The sequence below is a fragment of the Mustela nigripes genome, chromosome 4 (assembly GCF_022355385.1).
Source record: "Mustela nigripes isolate SB6536 chromosome 4, MUSNIG.SB6536, whole genome shotgun sequence".
NCBI lineage: Eukaryota > Metazoa > Chordata > Mammalia > Carnivora > Mustelidae > Mustela > Mustela nigripes.
In genome coordinates this window covers 27516934-27536910 of record NC_081560.1, presented here as the reverse complement: position 1 = coordinate 27536910, position 19977 = coordinate 27516934, and the positions used below count along the sequence as shown (strand labels likewise).

The following is a 19977-nucleotide window of genomic DNA, read 5'->3' as shown; positions in this document are numbered from 1 at the left end:
GTCTATTGGACCTGATTGCTCTTTCAGCTCACTCACCATATCAATAACTTTTAGATGGCCATAGGAAAAAACAATAGCATTGGGCGGATTTGCTACTGGAAGGAGGAATGCAAATGAAGTACACAGAGTAGAAGGTAACAAAATATAAAGAGGGTTCACTTGAATGGCTTCAGCCTGTTGGAAAAGATAAAAAGGAGTCTAAGTAAAATTTTGAGGTAGGCACCAAGTATCAAAATGAACAAAATCATTATGATAAGCTTTCCCAGAAGCAGGTTAAAATCTAAACACAATATTATACACACAAATGCAGTTATGACTTGAAGAGTATTTTTCAGAAATGTCTCTTCCTCTTATTTTTTTATATGGTTATTGGTGCCCATTTAAGTAGTATAGCTCAGTTCATTTAGAAAATAAAGTATCATTTATTCTAGGAGCTAAATAAAAACAGAAACAATTTATTATTTATCTAGTGCTAGGTGCTCTGTGAGTGTGTGCATTTATGTAAAATAACTGAATCTTCCCAATGACCCATAAGATGGCTACTATAGCCCCAAATAACAGACGAAGAAACTAAGGCCCAGAAAAGCTAAAGTAACTTGCCCAAACACAAAGCTGGCAAGCAGGAGAACTTATGAAGGGCCGTGGATCCTTCTGGCTCCAAAGCTTCTCATTATTCCATTAACTTTTCTGCCTCTGTGCCATGTATAATTTAAAATTGGCTTAGGGATCATCACAGAAGAAGAATTACTACTATTCTTAATTTATCACATTATTTTCTAACTGTGCTATGTTGAGAAGTAAAATGATATTTTACCCATATAAACTGTCTACATTTCTTCTCTAACATGAAGCAGCAGCTCAAGAATGCCAACATATGCCCCTTGAGCTGTAGAGGAACAATTCCAGAAGGACAATCCTTCTTAATTTAAAGTGCTATCCTCTTACCACACTCAGGTGCCCCAATAAGACAAACATTTTACCTCAGCTATTTCTTGTAATTGCTAGCTAGGTGGGGAGGAAAAAGGAAGATTGTCTTTTCCTCTCTCTCCTTACAAATCCACTTTTCACTTATTTTTTAAAATTATTTCTCGGGCTGTAGGAAACTGTGTCTAAGATATTTCAGCTTAAAGCCTGAAATATAAGCCTAGCTCTTCATTCACTTGCAAATCATTTATATGAACCACTTCTCAGAAATTGAGGATTAATCTGGAGAGGGAAGTGTCAGTGTTCGAGATCTAAATACTGAAGTTGCCGGGAAACATGGACTCCCAAAGTCTTACAGTTGGAAAGGATCTAGGCTGACCCTCCCACTGTGTGTGAATGAAAAATCTGGGCAGAGAGAAAGGAAGTGGTTCTCTTAAGATCCTGCTGCTTGAATGTGGAAGAAAAGAGTTCTCCTGAGTTAGGTCTCCTAAAAACGTATTAATGCAAATAAAGATCACTCTCTAAGTTACTTATAGGAAGATCATACATGCCAAAAATTAATTCTATACCACAATATGAAAACCAGCAAAGTAGAACACTACTCTTTGGATGAGTATAAAAGCAGATGAATGAGATACTCACCAATGGAGATAATATAGGGAGAAGAAGGGTAATGGTAGCTGGATTGCTGGCTACCTCTGTTAAAGATGTGACGAGCAAAGAAGATATCAAAATGACTAGCCATACTGGTAAGGAGCCTAGAGGAGATAATTTATTTCCTATCCACTTAGATAGTCCTGACTCCTAAAAAAAAAAAAAGAAAAAAAAAAGAAATATTATTCATTAATAATTCATTTTAAGCAGACACAATTTAAATGTATAAATTGTATCACTTGCTCTAAGAACTCAGTTTCTAAAGTTGAAGTTTTATCTTCCATATTTTTTCATGGTTTGGAAGATCTAGGTAGCTTTGACATGGAAGAGCTCTCAATTATTCTTATTTTAATAGTATTGACATGCTTTAGGAAACTCAAATTGTCTTCCCACATTTTTTCAATTAAATTTTATCTAATTAATATACATGGATATTTTGGCAAGTCATTTGGTACAGGGCTTTAGGAAAATGGCAGTCCTCTGGTCTACCTCTCACATCTCCTAAGTTGTGTTCTCCAGAGACAGCTTTCAACCCCTATTAGCTATTTATGGCTACTTTTTAAATTATGCTTTTTCCTCATTTTTAAATTTAGACATTATTTACTGACTAACATGTTACATAAGGATTTAGCTTTCTTACGCCATCTACCATACATATATTTCCTGTCCCTTTATTTCTTTTACTTATATATCAACATTAATTAAATCAATGTTTAAAGTTTGCCATTATGAGTATATGAATATTACTCATACCTGAGTCACTTAGTGTACTGTGATTATGCTAAAACTATGTTAAAGGGCATTTAAGAGATGGGGAATTACAAAGAGGTGAATGCTTTAGTAGCTAGCGGCTATCTTCTCCCAAACAGAAGAGTTATCTAGTTCTGGCCATTTGCCAAACTAAATAGAGTTTGAAACAAAATTTTAGAAGAGTAAATATCTCCAAATCTTTGTAACATATTTTTTTTTTTTTAAGATTTTATTTATTTATTTGACAGAGAACACAAGTAGCAGAGAGGCAGGCAGAGAGAGAGAGAGAGAGAAGCAGGCTCTGCACTGAGCAGAGAGCCCGATGCGGGGCTCGATCCCAGGGTCCTGGGATCATGACCTGGGCCGAAGGCAGAGGCTTTAACCCGCTGAGCCACCCAGGTGCCCCTCTTTGTAACATATTTTTGAAGCTCATGGCTTCAGTATACCTACTCAAGGGTAGGATTATTCTAGATATCCCATAGAAATTCAATTTTTTGTATTAGGAACTTCAAGACTCCCCTCCAAGGTTTCCCTAGTTCTGCCAGTGAGAGAGCCTAGTGTATCAGAAGTCTGTGACTTCTCATTTTCTTAGCTTTTGCAATTCTAGGGTCTGGCCAATGCTTTTAAAATCCCTTTGAGTATCTGGAGTGCAATTCAGACAGAAATTCTGGGAAGCAGAGATCGACAAATTTCATATCAATGTCAGAATTGCTCATTCTTATTCCCTCACAATTCAAATTATCAGTCAAAAGAATGGAAGTTATTGATTCTCAGAAACCAGATCTCATTCTTGCTGTAATAGTAGAAGAGTGTATTTGCCTTATATCTCTATCATTTACATCTGAGCGGTCTATGAGGCAAGCCAAATCTGATGTAAAACAACATTGTAAGTGGCACTCAAAATGGAGACGATTTCAAAGATTTGCACCCCTTACTAAATCGTATACCTGAGAGCTCAGTGTCCAAATAGCATACGGAAAAAAATGACAATGAAGTCAGAAGCAAAACGTCTCCCTAGAGGCCAGTAAGAAGATAGCGGATAGTTATTTATCTCGAGAAAACTAAAAAAATAACTTTCCAGAAATTAAAGCCTGGACCACCACACCTCTCTCTCACTGTCCTTTTTACTTTGATGACTGAATAAGGAAATGGAACAGCTATGACCTTTAAGTGTTTCACAGAAGGCTATGAAATACAGGAATGAGAGGTTTTTAATGAGTCAAAGAGTAAAAACTTTTCATGGACTTTTTGAGAGGATACTTTTCTTCTAAAGAGTCCTACAGTGACTTTCAAGTGACAAAGGCCTCCCTAGACTTGACCTTTTTATAAACTGGATAGAGGATAGGCCAACGAAATAGCAACTTTATTCCTCACGGTAGTTTCATTTCTCCCTAAAATTGGACATAATATAATATTAGCCATAGTTATGTAAAATCCTCTCTGGACTTCATTCAATAAACATGTACAAAGTACCTTTAATGTACTTAATATGCAACAGAGTTTTTTTTTTGTTGTTGTTGTTTTTTCCCTTGGTATTTGACAGAGAGAGAGACAGCAAGAGGGGGAACAAGCATGGGGAGTGGGAGAGGGAGAAGCAGGCTTCCTGCTGGGCAGGGAGCCTGATGCAGAGCTTGAACCCAGGACCCCGGGATCATGACCTGAGCCAAAGGCAGACACTTAACAACTGAGTCTCCCAGGCTCCCCCTGAATATGTAATAAATAAGTAAGTAATAAAGTACTGTTTTTTCTTACTCTCTTTCTTTGACAGCCTTAGGGCTATCCTATATTGAAGCAGACCTATTGAGTAGGTCTGTGACCTACTCAAATTTGTCATGAAAGGGGCACCTGGGTGGCTCAGTGGTTTAAAGCTTCTGCCTTTGGCTCAGGTCATGGTCCCAGGGTCCTGTGATCGAGCCCTGCATTGGGCTCTCTGCTCAGCAGGGAGCCTGCTTCCACCTCTCTCTCTGCCTGCCTCTCTGCCTACTTGTGTGCTCTGCCTGTCAAATGAATAAATAAAATCTTTAAAAATTGTCATCATGAAATAAGGATAAAGTTATGAACAAAATGTTTTGCTAGGAATCATTGTATGTATGATTTTTATATATCTTTTTTTCTTACTTAGCTAATTTTCTAATAGCTAAGCTAAGAATTCTATTCTTTGGGGCATCTGGATGTCTCAGTCAGTTAACAGTCTGACTCTTGATTTTGGCTCCGGTCATGATCTTAGGGTCGGGCTCTGCACTCAGCATATTGCTCTTTGCAAATCTCTCTCTCTCTCCCTCTCTGCTCCTCCTGGCCTACCCCATGCTTACTTTCTCTCTGTCTCTTGAAAAACAGTGTGAGAGAATTCTAATCTTCTTTGCTTTATTCCTTTTGCCATATTGGGGCAGCATTTTAAAAAAATGATGTTTTATGCCTACAGCCTGTAAAAATTATTAAACTCACTTCATCTGTGTAGTATAATTAATGCATGGCTATTGAAATCTGCATCATTAAAATGATAGGCTAAAGTTGAATATACCAAAGCTTGAATATCTCCTGTTCTTTTGAAAATTCTAGTTAATTGTTAAATGTCTTAGGCACAGAGTATTACCTCACAGCCATCTGCCAAGGCAAACCCTCCACCAACAAGAATGGCTATATCCCAGGGCATGAATGACTGGAATTCTTTCCAAGTAATCAGTGGTGAATAATCAAAAGCAACTGCAAAAACACAAGTCCTGTAGTTTATATATTGCTTAAAATATGACAATATGACATTTTTCTCTATTATCCTAAATCACCATTTCATAAGAATTTTTTAATATTCCTATATTGTTTATAGATAGGGAACTTGATTTAGGCTTTGAGTAATTTCTACCAGGCTGAGGTGGAACACTGTATTACAAAAATGTTTTTAAAAATGTCATAACTTGGAAAAATTCATTGGATCATAAAATAGAGTAAATTTAGATAGATTATAACATTGTCGTTTATAATGCCACTCATTCATTCATTCAAGCATTCATTCACTCATTCATTCATTGCACTAACATCTTTGCCTCCCTCGGGCAACTCAGTGCGTCAGACTGTACTATTTTTTGCTATGCATAATGTAATGTGCCATTGGTTCTAATATCAGTATAATATTATAATTTTATTCACTAGTATTTACTTGAATATTGCTTTTTTTTCCCCAAATCATGAGGAGGGTCATAATAGATTCATCAGGATTTCAGTTTAAAATCAAAGTTCAGATTAAATAATTTAAGTATCATTCATAAAACTCTTAAAATTCTTATAAATCAATTATCATAAAGATTTCTCTTGATAGTTGGGTCATAATGGCTCATTTGATTTATTGAGAAGAAACATTTAACATTTAACATTTGTGTGTAACAAGCAGCCTTCTACATGGTATGATTTTAGGGTTACTAATAAGATTTTTTCCTATTTCCTTCCCCCAAACCTAAGCCAAGCCTACAATCACCATTGTTGGAAATTTTGCTATTCTTACTTGAATTAAGGCATATATCCTATTAAAATATAAACATCTCTGAAATCTACCTCTCATGTAAAACTTAACATGTAATGTCTTATTTTTCATTTTTAAACCTAGTGTGGATGAGTTTATCAGGGAGAATAAGAATTGAAGAATGAGAAGAGAGAGAATGGTGGAAGGGGGTATGTGGTCCAAGTGCAGGCTGCCCCAAGGTGGGCCACTTTGGCATGAACATTATTGTGAGTTAAAAGCAATCAAAATCAAAACACAGAAGATTCAGAAAAAGCTCTTGGCCTACCCCTCAACTACCTGCTTGTACCAGGAAGAGAGAGGGATTAATAAAGATTTTTCTTTACCTAAGAAACTTAACTGCATAATTAGGCACCCTTTGTTTTCCAAATGTCTCCTTTTGCCTTCCCACTAATGGTCTTTCTTCTCTTTGTATCCTCAGACACTTACCCCTCCTCTTAGCTCATATAAGAGTGATATTGCTTCATTGTCTTTGGAACTTCCATGTCTGTGTGGATTCCCTGTATGTACACTACTATATTTGACTTTCTACCATTAATCCGTCTTATGTCAACTTGATTCTTAGTCCAGCAAGAAGGGTCTTGAAGGGCAAAGAAAATTCTTTCTCCCCAACAAAAGCAAAGTTCTTTCTGAGAGTGGGATTCAGATGTGGGAGCCAGGAAATTTAAGCCAAGCATTGGTTCTTCAACAGTTGCCATTGACAGGCCTTAGGGCTTTGACTGCAATGGTCAATGTCCTCAGAGTCTCATAGAAATTATTTCTCTGTACTTTTATATCTCCTTATAACACACTTTGAGATATCCTAATTTCAAGTAATGAACAAAAGGCATTTATATCAATGTTATGTTATTTACATATGTCATGTCCTAGATATCTGACTCACTAGTCATTTATTAATTTGGACTCAGGAAGTCAGGTGTGCCAACCCAACTGCATGAATCCCAGTTCCATCCAAGTGAAAAAAGGAGGAAAAGAGAGAAATAAAAGAAAACCCAACAATAAAAAAAAAAAAACCCCACAACTCTACTAGACTATTTCTAAACAATTTTAAACTATTTGTCCCACAATAACAGCATAGGAATCTGACTACCCAAAACAAGCTGTATTAGTATAAAGCACAGATATGAATGAATCCTATGTTTTAAAAGTTTGTGTGTATTAGGAGAAGGAGGGTATGTTTACATAAACATACTTTTTGTCCATGTATTACAAAGACAAGGAATGCTCACCCTGAATACCTTGTCTTTCATTTGTGACACTAAGTTCTGGCTAAGTGTGGGTTTGATTTGCATTCTCTCCAGGATTACTATGAGGCTGTAAATGCTCATTCTCTTGAAACTCCTCACCTTTTTAGATCCTCAGCATTTATTACCAAGGGCTCATCATGAAGTGTGACTTCCAAGTTCCTGTTCCTATGTTTGCCAATAGTAAGATTAATTCTGATTATGGCAGGGAAAGTGGGCTTATTGTGGACCACATAGTGTCACTCGAAGTAGAATTCTAACCATGGTGCGTAATGAAATCTACTTCTCACTTCTGCCAAGTAAGATGATCCTTCTTGTAGGGGGAGGACATGTGCTAGTTGAATAAGGGTTGTAGTGTGCACACAGGGCATCCTAAGCCAGGAGCTGTGTGAGTATGTCCATTCCTTCTGTTCTAAGTGCTAACTGAAACCAACTGAATTTTGTAATTTTTGCAGAAGTTTTGTAATTCTGTCAAATTGATTCAGAATTATAAATAATACTCAACCAATTTCTCCTGTAGGTGTAGTTTTAGTCAATCTCTTAGCTGGGATAAGAAAGAATAGGATTCCTATAAGTAAGGCAACAGTTGAATCTGTAGCAAATCCAGGATACCTGAAAAAGGACAGATGTGTACATTAAAAAATGGCATCAAAATTTGTATGAACTGAACAGCAATTGACTATGCTATTGGCCTACAAGTAGTAGTTATGGTACAGGTTAGTAATTCTGGATAATATGTCCTAAAATCTATGGATTTTCAACCAAATTTCCAACCAAGCTAAAAATCTCAGACTGTGTTCCCATTGTTTCCATATATGTCTCCTTATTTTCAAAACCATGAATACATATACTGACATACTAGCCTTCCACGGCAAATTTCTTTTTAGGTAAAGCTTAAGGATTTGGTAAACAATTTTTTCTTTGTATTATTTCTTTTCATTATACTGGCAGAGAATTGAGGCAAAAACAATTACTAGACTAGGCAAAGCCCTAAATAATTGTTGTGTAACATCCTACTATTGAATTGTGGCAAGGAAAGGGTGTTTCTGGAGTCCTCTAAAACTCTTCTCTAAATTATAAAAAGAAATTGATCTGTTTTCTTTTTTTTTTTTTTTAAGATATAACATCTGCTACTGTGATTATAGGGCCCAGCCATATCATATAAATGAAATCAACCCATTTAATGCTTTGCACCCTATGAAACTCAATCAAGAATATTAATTATTAGAATGGTTCATGAGATGCTCATAAATGATTGTTATACAAATTAAGAGTGATTCAGGAACAGATGGGGTCTTAGAATCACCAGGCCATTCCAGCAAGTAAGACAGGCTCCCAGAAGCCTCAATAGTTAAGAAGCACCTGGAAACCAGCTATAAATGAAACAGACATAAATAATTAGAACTCGGTTTTAAGATTCAGCAATATTATCTAGAATCTTTGTAGTCTTAGAAGCATGTGTACACCCTAGAGGTTATTTTGCTCCCTTGTAACTCAGTAATGTGTACATACTATAGACACTACTCTCTACTTCTGTGATTTACTTGAGCAGTCTAAATAATCAAGGAAGTATATTATTTTATTCAATCTGACAATTTTATAAAGGAGTTTGTTTTCCTTAAATATGGATTTTGTTTATTTTTTGCTGAGCAAAAAGCTATCTTGGTATAATTTATTCAACAAACTTAACCAATATTTACTATTTTATTGCTCCTTATTGCTTTTATTTGAGTTGTAATTTTCTTATGGTATTTTTGCCAAATTAGGTCAGGGATCATGTAATCTGATTTTGTTTTATATGAAAAGACACACTGAATTCAGTCCAGGTTCAAACAGATGGGATGAAAACATTAGGTGGTAGCTATAAATCTTGATATATCATTCTAGTTTTGGAAATTCTAAATGCTTAGAATCTCTATATTACAAATATATTCTACAGAAGATACTTTAAATAAAATCAAGCCATAAATGCTGAAGTAATTTTGTTCCAAAGACTTTTAAAACCATAATTATTTTATTATTAGTTTATTTTCATCATATTTTTAGTTTATTATGAAAGAAGGCTGTCTCCGTATTACAAAATATTAGGGTTACACAAATTTTATTTGCTTTCGCAATTTATGAATCAAAGTTGATCAGATTTGTATCCTCAAACCACTTCTCTTAAACCTTTGTTCCTTCTCCCATTGTTTTCCCTCAGAATTCTAGGTAACACAAGCATCTGCCTATAGCAAATATAATCTGTTCTGCTGCAAGTGAAATATCTCCTGAATTATACTTTCCTTCTGTAAGGAATAGAAATTAGAAACTGATTATATTGAATTTTCTACTGGGCTTTCTTCCTGGTTTTTATTAGCTACTGTCTGATTTCATTGGTTTTTACACACTGGTGTTTAGAGAACACTCTCCCTACCTAACATAATTGGAGTGGGATTTTAAAAAGGAAAATAATTACTTTATGTTGGTTTAGGATCTATTACAAAACTAAAAAGTAACACTCAAACTGTTAAATGAAAGTTGGCTATGAATAATTTGCATTGAATAACTGGATGCTGCATTTTATTTAGGCTTTTCAAAGGGAAAAGTCCTAGTTCCAAACAAAAAGTATCAACTGAAGCCGATCCTTTGAAATGTGCTACCATATCACATTGGTGCACTTGTGTGCTACCATATCACAGGAATTTGCACACAGACTTTGCACCTTTAAAAAATGTTGTCAATGCCTACATAGCCATGAGGCCCTGGTTAAAGAAGAGAGGGAATTCTTTATTCCATGTAGGCAGAATACTTTGAACCCGAACAATTTTGGTTTCTGTCCCCACAAACATGGATTCTTGCTGTGGGATGTGAGACAGGAAGTCATCATCAGGGATCTGCTCAATCTAGGAACTCAAGTACTTCAGTGAAAAATGGATTAACAATACAAATTTCAAAACCAAAGTATTTATATTGATATGTAGGATGGTCCTTAATTTAGAAAAATCACACTATCATTATCCCCCTCACTTTATATGACTCAGCATGACTGCTGGTCTAGAAGACACTGTGAGATAAAATTAACTCAACCCAGCTTCTAAGATTAGTTTGTACAATCACTCTTATTACTTACTCGGGAATTCCTTATTTACAAAGTAAGGGTAGGGACAGATTTATAGTGAACTAGTATAAAAATGAACATAATTAGAAAAAAAAAACAAGATAGTGAACTGAATAAAAAAATAAGTTGGCAAAAACCAAAGAACGTGAAGGATAGAGTGGGATTTATCTCACATAATAAACATTTATATTACACTTAGGGAGAATGGCAGCACCATTGTTAAGTGCCATTATTCGCTTCATCTTACAGATGAAGAAACTGATTGGCAAGTGACTTGCCCAAAGTGGAAGAGCCAACCCAAGCACAGAACACGGCTTTCTGTTTGCATTCCTATTTATTTATTTATTTTGTAAGGATGGAAACAGCATTGTCTGAAGGAGCCTGACTTTTAGTTACAGTGTATATGATTATCTTATCTGAGGTCCTACCCTGGATTTCATTCCTTACCATTTTCCTTCCTGGGAAGATTACTATTAAACAAACTTTTCAATGGAAAGAAAGGAAAAGAATCCCATGCAATCTTTCAGAGTTATAGGAACCACTGAGGAGAGAAACAGAATAAAACAGGAAGGGTTGACAATACGGAATGCTTACTTGGGAAAAAGAGCAGACCAACCAGAAATAAACCCAGGATCTCGGCTAAACCACAGCAGAGCCATTACAATGAAGAGCACCAAGGTCACAATTTCCTGATACCTGTGGGAAAATTCCAATCCTTTTGTTTATCTTCTCAGTCAGGAAATTTGTAGAAACTCCCTGAGCTACTGGCAGAGCAATCTTAGCAGAACACTAAACACTAAAAACCAGATGATTCTGTGTCAGTAATTTGAGAGAATCTGCACAGTTAGAAAAAGACTTGACTCCTCTGTGGGTCTTTGGCTGCTTTTCATTCTATCTGGTAAATTTTAGTTAGACGAAAGTACTCATTTTGTTATGTTGAGTTATAGCTACAACAGTCAGCATGTTCAAGACCCTTACCAGGTGTTCTAATACACTGCAGATGATTACGTGCATGTTTAGTTTTAAACAGATACTTGCAGTATAAGCAGCGTGTATCCGTGCGCGGGTGTGTTTGCCTGTACGCCTGTGTACGTGTGTGTCTTACCTCAGTGGCCCAAGTTTTTGGTATTCTTGTTTAATCACCTCAGCACAAGCTTTTTGTTTGGCGGTTTTGGTCTTGCCACATTTGAACATCTCCTTAAAACTGAAAAGAATAACGGAGCCTGTTAAGCAAAGAAGTCTCCCTTTATAGAAGAGATTTGTGTGAAAGCTTTAAAAAATACTAACCTCCTTGCCAGTAACAGCAATCTGTGCATAATGCCTATACTTCTATCCCCTTCTTCGAATGTCCCCTCTCCCTTTTCCTGTTTGGCCTGGTTTGCTCCATTTTCAAGGGCTAATTTTTGTTCCATATTTTCACACCTCTTACCCTGATGTCTTCCAAGTCTGTTCGCACTATTGGAATTTTGCAACGTGTGGCTCATCTCCAATTGAATACTTTGTTATATACCTGATTGTTACAGATGTTCATTTCTTTATTGTCTATCTTGATAGTCAGTTGCTGCCCATGTGTAAGTTTTCTCTTGCTAGTTAGATAATGAGTTATTGGAGGGCAGGGCAGAGTCTCCGATGTTTGCTCTGGCACAGTAACTCTCGACATGGGCACATACTAGAAATACGTGACTCATCAACTCCACAGTACCTTGCTCAGATTGATGAGACGGCTGGTTGTCAGATCCATCAGTCTGCCCAGAATACACAGGACTCAAACCACTAGGCAGAGTGGTCACTGGAGCAGAGAAGTCACATACATTACTCGTGAGCGGAGTCTACGCTAGATCTCTTAGAACGAAAACCAACTCTATTACTTTTTTTTTTCAATTTCTTCGTCTCTTATGCCCTGATAGAATCCACTAGTCTTCTATCTATTGTCAATACTAACTGCCAGTCTCTCTTTCTTTCAGAGGCTGCTTTATATATACCTTTCCCTTGTGACTAACTTTTCTTTCCTGAAGTCCAGGGTCTTCAAAAAAAAATTGTGTGTGTGTGTGTGTGTGTGTGTGTGTGTAGTACTGCTATAGGATTAGATTTTTAAAAATCCCTCCAGGGAATAAACAAATGAGCAAATGGTTCAATTCTTATGTTCTATCTTTTGGAATGTCTATAAGTAGCTCATTCAGATTACTTTATGTGTGGGTAAGGAAGGCATTTCTGAGTGTATATCCTAAGGAACTGAAATCTGGATCTGAAGAGATAACTGCACTCACATGTCTACTGCAACATGATTCGCTGTAGCCAAGATATGGGAACAACACAGATGCCCACTGACAAGTGGATAAAGAAAAAGTGGCACAGAAAGAAAAGAAAAGGTGGTAAATACGTACAATGGACAATAACTTGGCCTTAAAGAAGCAGGAAATCCTGCCGTTTATAACAACACAGATGGACTTGGAGGACATTATGCTAAGTGACATAAACCAGACACAGGAAAACAAATATTGTAAGATCTTATACGTAGAGTCTAAAATAATCAAACACATGAAAACAGAGAGTAAAACAGTTGTTTCCCAGGAAATGGAAGGAGATGGAAATGGGGAGGTGTTTATCAAAGAGTACAAAGTTCCAGTTATAAAAAATAAGTAAGTTCTGGAAATCTACTGCTTAAAATAAGGCCTGTGATTAGCAACACTGTATTGTATACTTAAAAATTTACTCAGAGGGTTGGTCTTGTGATAAGTGCTTTTACCATAAAAGGAAAAAAAAAAAAACCTCAAAAAGCAAAGGGGGCAAGAGGAAACTTGGAAGGTGATGGAAAAGTTGATGGCCTTGATTGATGGCCATGGATGATGGTTCATGAGCGTATATGTATCTCCAAGCACATTAAGTTGTATACATTAAATATCTATGGTTTTTTGTATGCCAGTCATACATCAGTAAAAACAGTTTTAGAAAAAGAAAGAATGCAGGATAATGCTGTCATGTAAAATTGTTGGACTAAACATGGATATATATGAGGGAGAAAATAGGAAGACTAAGGTGGTATGAATGTAGCTATCCCACAAAGACATTTGATTTACTTATTTTTTCTGTAGCCCTGCTACACAGACTTGTTCAAAGGAAGAGAGTTTCCCCAATTCTTAAATCATCCATCCTACACATTCAAAATCATTCTCCTGTGCACACTCCAACCACTGAACATTAGATGGATGTTGTTATATTTAGGATCCATGAAGTAATATTTAATTTTTGTAATCTCAACTAAAATACTGGCAAGTGCCAGTCTTGAAATTTTACCCCTTGTCACAATATAAATACTAGTATTATAAGAAACTGAGCCATGGACTACTTTGAGATCCTACTGTAGAACAGAAAAGTAGAATTAAAAAAATAGGTGAGTCTTGGGGCACCTGGGTGGCTCAGTAGGTTTAGCATCTGACTCTTGGGTCGTGATCTCAGGATCACGAGATCGAGCCCCATATTGGGCTCTGTGCTGCTTGTGGAGCCTGCTGAAGATTCTTTCTCTCCTGCTGCCCCTCCCCCTGCTCCTTCTTCCTCCTTAAAAAATGTTTTCCACCTGGTAGACTGCACATGTACCTGGTCTCTTTGGTTGGGGATGATAAATAGTTAAATCGAAAGCCATGCTGGCTTTGCTACAAATGCAGGTTAATGCCCTCACAAAGGAACCGATGAAGCATATGACAACACATCCAGCTCTTCATTTAAACAAGTTTGGGGCGCTGATAGATGAGCTTCTCCTTCCAAGTATGGTGGGGTCATTTACAGTGGGTGAGTTGACTGTGTTAACAGCCAACACACTAACCAGAATGTATGGCCGCCTGCCAGGCGAGTGGCTGATAATTTCTGTGTGTTGATCTAAAACCTCTGGAAGTGAAGACCCTGACTGGCTGAAATGGACACTGAAAAATTAGCCAGAGCGGTAAGCGGTGTAACCAATCTAACCAATCACCCACACAACAGGACTATTTAAGTATGCCACTGATCATGACTTATGGATTTACCTAATGTATGCACTTGGCAGGCTTTTTGATCTTATAGACAACACCTTTCAATCCATCTGCCCTTTATTTTCTTAATTTCTCCTTTATACGTGGTGGGCCATTTCAAAATAATGACCATGGTTGCTGACATTTTTTATAAGTCATTATATGTGGTGACAAAGAAGGAAACTGCTACGGGTCCGTGACTGGACGCTTCCTCCCTTAGCTGGGATTCTTTGCATCCTGCATTGCTACCTGGGCAACTGAATAGACCCCCGGAGGCCTGGATTTCCAGGAAGGGGCATTTAGTATGCAGCTGGCCTCTCCCCACTGATGCCCACCTGCCGAAGTCAGTGACATCCCACACATTTGCTTCAGCAGAAGGACTGCCACATGCTGCTCCCACAATCTGGACGAATGGATTTTTTTTTTTTTAAATCATCAGTACCATCTTCCCACTACTAACAAGACTGTGGCGGTTTTGGAGAAAAACCAGGAAGAGGAATGGAGAGGGAAGAATACCAGTCCTTAAATGACTCAGCGTGGAAAATTGGGGCCTGGGCATGGAATGCCACCTGCTCCCAGTGCTTTGCTTTTCTAAGGAAGTACATGTAGCTGACTTCAGTCTCACCTGCTTAGTAGATCTCCTGTTGTTTTGTTCATAGGTCCTTGAAATTATATAACTAAAAGCCAATAAAGATGAATTTGAATTTGGTTTTTTCAGGAACAGATTCTCAGGGTTTGATCGATAGTCATTTCCCCTTTCTTTTTAGAGTATTGTTATCCATAAATATGTAAAGCTGCATTTTAGATTTTGCTGTGGAGCCCTTCATAATTTTAAATGCTGGCTGTCATTTATATCATTTAAGTAGCTCATCGGCAATTATGAGCTGCTTGCTTCTGTCTCAGCCAAGGCAATATTTGCAAATTCTCCTTGAATCCATATATTCGATGTTTTTCAGCTTGGACACAAATGTATTCGAGTTACATCACTGGAAGTGATCTGACTGATCTTCCAGTTAAATTCCATCATTTTACAGTTGAAAACACCAAAACTGAGAAAGACCACTCATTGTGAGAAGCTACAAATTTGTCCCTGGTCTTCTGATTCCTAATCCAACATTCTTCCCACAGGGCACCCTCTCATGTCTTTATGTGATTTTTTTCCAAGGACATAGCAGTTTTGGTGGTAGGATGAAGCAAGAATCTTGCATGTTACAGTTTAAAGTAACTAGATAGCCAGATGAAATTCCCACATACAACCAAGAGGAGGGGCAAAACCTCTTGAAATTCCACTTTAACAAGCTGGACTGGGTCCTTATTATAATGAGTTCCTTATGCCCTTCTGGCTGATTAATAAATTATTAGCTCAGGACTCAACGGAGAATGAGATGGATTTGCTTTTTACAAACTCTCCTCCACAGCCCACATTGTTTAGATGATATTCTAGCTTATCCTTAAAATATGTGCTCATGTGTGGCAGTTTTGTGAGGAACAGAAATGCAGAAACTCCATGTGTGTGAAACAGGTCAAAGAGCAGTGGGTGAGCAGCTGAGAAGTGGGAACCGAAACACCTTTATTTATCTGATTAACATGCAATATTTACTTACTTGAATCCTAGGAAAAGCCATTGAAGCCAGATCCAGGACAATAACAGAATAATAATAGCAGCCGGGAAGGAGAGCATAAACCATGATCCAAAGTTAATGCAATGACAGTCAGGGTAGCGCCTGTGTAAAAAGACAGAAAAATGTGCTTGGGAGCATACAAGTGTAATCCCTCCTGCCAGTCCGTGGGAAGCAACAGTTCACATCCTTCCCGGGGCTCCCAGCCGACAGGGAAGATGTGGGACCTTCTCATCATTGAGTATAGGCTTTACCTCTTACCTTTTGTCCTGATTCTGTAACTAATAATTGTTGCTGCTTCCCATACAAGCAAGAGTGTGTCTGCTGTGATTTTTGTTCCTTTGTTTGATCTGTAAGGAAGAGCTTGGGAAAGCTAGCACAGTGCCCGACACTCACTCAATGCACCAGAAGTGGGAATGCATGGGTATGCGTGCCTCTTGTTAGCTCTCAAAGTATCAGTATGTGAGTGGGGTGAGCCGAGCGGACAAGGGAGCAGGTGAAAATGAACTTCACGGACCTGAATGTCGGCCACCACTTCACAATGGTAGCTGGCACTGTAGGCACTTGGGAAGGGACTCTGATCCAACCATGTTGTCTCCTATAGCTGTTTTCCCTCTGTTTCCTCTGCCTTGAAGAAACTGTAACCCATCTTACCAGGCATATGCTAGCCTTTTCTTCTTAGAGTTTAGACAGGGCTTTGAGGCTGAGTCAAATGGAACAAATCTGGACCAGATAAAAACAATTAAAAGTTTTTCTCCTAGTTATTTTCAGGGTTTTTGCCCACATAATCACAAAACAATAACAAAAAAATTGGGGAGTGGTGGTCAGAGACAAGCAGGTTTTTTCTGGTGACCTCACATTTATGTTTCCAAAACGTAGTATAAATTCCAAATAAATTCTCATATAGTTATCTATTTTATGACAGAAGAGGGAAAAACAGGAAACTTGAAAAACATTTGTCCTTGATTTTTTTCTTCACACAATGACACAAAAACAGAGCTGGAACTTTGGAAAGTTCAGGAAATACACAGAAGCAATAAAAACATTATTAACATATTTTAATTATTTTTGAAATTACAAAATATAAAGAAATTTATAGAAATGATAGATTTTAAATTCTTGTTCTATTTGAATTTACATTCAAATTTATTTTTGAATTTACATTTGAAACTCTATTTGAATTTACATTTACAATCAATGTAAATAAATGAAATGTTTCATGCTACATGCATCAACATAAGCCACATTTTTGTACTTTATAAATTGTTTCTCCTTCTATTTTAGGATGGTTGCTAAGTAATGCAAAGAGTTTTAAAAAATAATGGGTTTTTAAAACTCTAGATTTCCAATGTTTTCTACAAATTTCCTTGAGGTTATAAGAAGCTGTGGGTACTAGAGTTATCATTAGCAAGTTGAGGATGATTATTATCTACCACAAGAAGATCCAGAGCTTAGCTTACATATTATGCAATTAGAAATGACAAATGATGAATAAGATGTGCTTGAGAATGCAGAGAATTGATGAATGGAAAAATGCTTTATCATGCCCATCAGCTTCTACTGAGAGTTGCTCACTTAAAAAAAAAAAAAGTTTGTTGTTTTCAGTTGGAAAATGCAATAAGGAGGAAATGCTTAAGCTTACTTCCCATCAAGTTATCAGACTTGGATTACAAGCTGATGACCTGTGTTACTCTGTTCAACCTAACGGCATTTAGAAATGTTACTAGATGTAGGGTCAAAACAGTACCCTAAGTCCAATTTCATTTTTCACCATCTGTGGCTCATACCTTGAGATCAGGCTATGTTGTTCTTTCCACCCAATCATGTAAAATTTGTTTAACTGAAGAAGGGTTTCTTAGAATTTTTGCCTGGAGGAATAGTTCATTTAAGAAAAAGAAAGCCTGAAAAAGCAAAATTCTGTTTTGTTTTTGTTTCTTTCTTTAGCAAGGATGTGAATACCACATAGGACAGTGGCCTCCATGATCATAACCTTTATACTAGTATCTGTGTGAATATTTCAAATGATAATGGAATGAACGGCATACTGTGAGGTATTAATTTCACTGTTTTCCCCCCACTTCCTCATAACTTGTATAAGTGAAGTTACTACAAGTATCTTCCTAAAGTAAATATAGAATTCTTCCATCATGAACCATGTTAAATACAATTAATTCTGATAGAATCTTTTCTTTCACCCAACAGTGTATTTTTGGATGTCTACCATGTATCAGGCACTCTTCTAGATATTGGGGATATAGTGGTGAATTAGATGGATGTGGCCCAGGCTCTCATAAAGTTTACTTTTAAATGAGGAGCACAGGCAGTAAATAGGTAAGCATAAAAAGAATCAGAAAATATAACAAAATAATGTAATAGAAAGTTACTAGAACAAAGGAGAAATTTTAGAGTGTGGTTAAAGAGATAATATTGGAAATGAGATCTAAATGGCAAGAAGGAATAGGTCATGTAAATAACTGGGAAACAGTATTCCAGAGGAAGTGGCAAGTACAAAGGCCCTGGGGTAGGAATAAGTGTAGAATGTTTGAGGATATGAAGGCCAGTGTGGCTGTGGGTAGTGAGCTAAAGTTAGTGACTTGAAATAGAGTCTAAGAAGTAGCCAGTAGGGGTCAGATCATATAAAAACTTGTAAGCCATCAGAAGGAATTTGAATTTTGTACAAATGCAATTACAGGTAATTGGAACATAGTAAATAAGTTAGTGACATGATCTAATTTAAAGTCTACATAAATTTGTAATTTACATAAAACATACTGCTTAGATGGATCCTTAGGATTGAAGGCAACAAGAGCGGAAGCCAAGGTGTGATAGGCCAAATTCCAAGATGACCCCTTAGATTTCTGCCCCTGGTATACATTTCTTGTGTAATCCTTGCTCCTTCTGTGTGGGTGGAATTTGTGAATATGGTGAGATTTCATTCCTGTGATGAGGTTCTTTTATGGAAAAAGTGAAGGGACTTTGCAGCGGTCACCAAGGTCCCCATTTAATAGACTTTGAGTTATTTAAAAGGGAGAGTTGGATAAACCTGAGTTAATCAAGTGAGCCTTTAAATGGCAGCCTTTCCTGCTGGCCTGAAGAAGTGAGCTTTCATGTAGCCAGAGAAGGGACTAAGTCACAAGGATCTAGGCATAGCCTCTAGAAGCTGAGGGTGACTCCCTGCCAAATAAATGGACTATAAAATGGGCACCTTGGTAATTCAACCACAGGGAGCTGAATTCAACAACCTGAATGATCTTGGAATATAGCATGGACTTTCTGTGGAGATTTGAAGGCCAGCTGCCACCTTGATTTCAGCCTGGTAAGATCCTAAGCAAGGGACTTAGAGATAAGCTTGGTCTAGAAATCCTCACCCACGGAAATTATGAGGTCATAAATTCATGCTGTTTTAAGCCACTAAGTTAATGGTAATTTGTAAAGCAGTAAAACAAATACACAAGGAGATTTATTAGAAGACAAAGTTTGGCAGAGGAGTGGGGGTAGAATAGAGTAGGAAGTAGAGTAAATTTTAGCTGAAGTCAGATTGGTAGCAGTGAAGATGAAGAGAGGACTATTAATTTTAAATATTTTGGGGACAAAATGTGGAGAAATGGGGGACTAAGTGCCATTTGAAGTCTGAGAGAAGAACAGATTGGAAGACTGGTAAGGGAGTCGTGGGTCAAAGCACTGCAAAGGGCGTGTTAATCCGAGATGTCCCTTAGCTTTCCAAGTGGTCATGTTGGACAGGGAGTTAGATAAGTGAGTTTGGAACTGAGTGCAGACAGCAGGTTAGAGACATAAAATAGGCAGTTACCAACATTTGGTAATATTACAAACCACAGAAATGGGTGCAAAAATTTCAGGAGAAAATGGAGATAAGAGAAAAGGGAGTGTACCTTGGGGCATCTAAGTTTTAGAGGTCAGGCAGAGGTTTAGGTATGAGCAGATGAGCTAAGCACATTTAATGCTAACACAAATTCTGTGAGGAAAGCATTATATTTCCATTTTACACAGGAAGATACGAAGTCTCAGAAGGTTAAATGGATTGTTCAAGGTCACATTGTACAGTCAAGTACAATTTTTACCCCAGGAGGAGTATTTAAAATACAATATCTTTTCATTAAAGCCCAGTGTCCTCAACTCTGGTCCTCAGGTGAAAATAGAAAGTTCCATGTACATG

General features: G+C 37.2%; 1 protein-coding gene across 3 annotated transcripts in view; it reads right to left on the bottom strand.

Moving 5' to 3' along the window:
* SLC13A1 (solute carrier family 13 member 1) overlaps nt 1–19977 on the bottom strand; it is a 119975-nt gene that overhangs the window by 33965 nt on the left and 66033 nt on the right. For all 3 annotated transcript variants that reach the window (XR_009403761.1, XM_059396488.1, XM_059396489.1), the window contains exons 8-14: nt 15789–15908; nt 11286–11384; nt 10775–10876; nt 7589–7695; nt 4922–5031; nt 1567–1728; nt 37–174 (exon numbers count right to left, since the gene is read on the bottom strand). Coding sequence is in view for 2 of the 3 variants with exons in the window: in XM_059396488.1 (XP_059252471.1) it covers nt 37–174; nt 1567–1728; nt 4922–5031; nt 7589–7695; nt 10775–10876; nt 11286–11384; nt 15789–15908 (838 nt within the window). In the remaining variant the exon portion in view is untranslated. The remainder of the gene's footprint in view (nt 1–36; nt 175–1566; nt 1729–4921; nt 5032–7588; nt 7696–10774; nt 10877–11285; nt 11385–15788; nt 15909–19977) is intronic.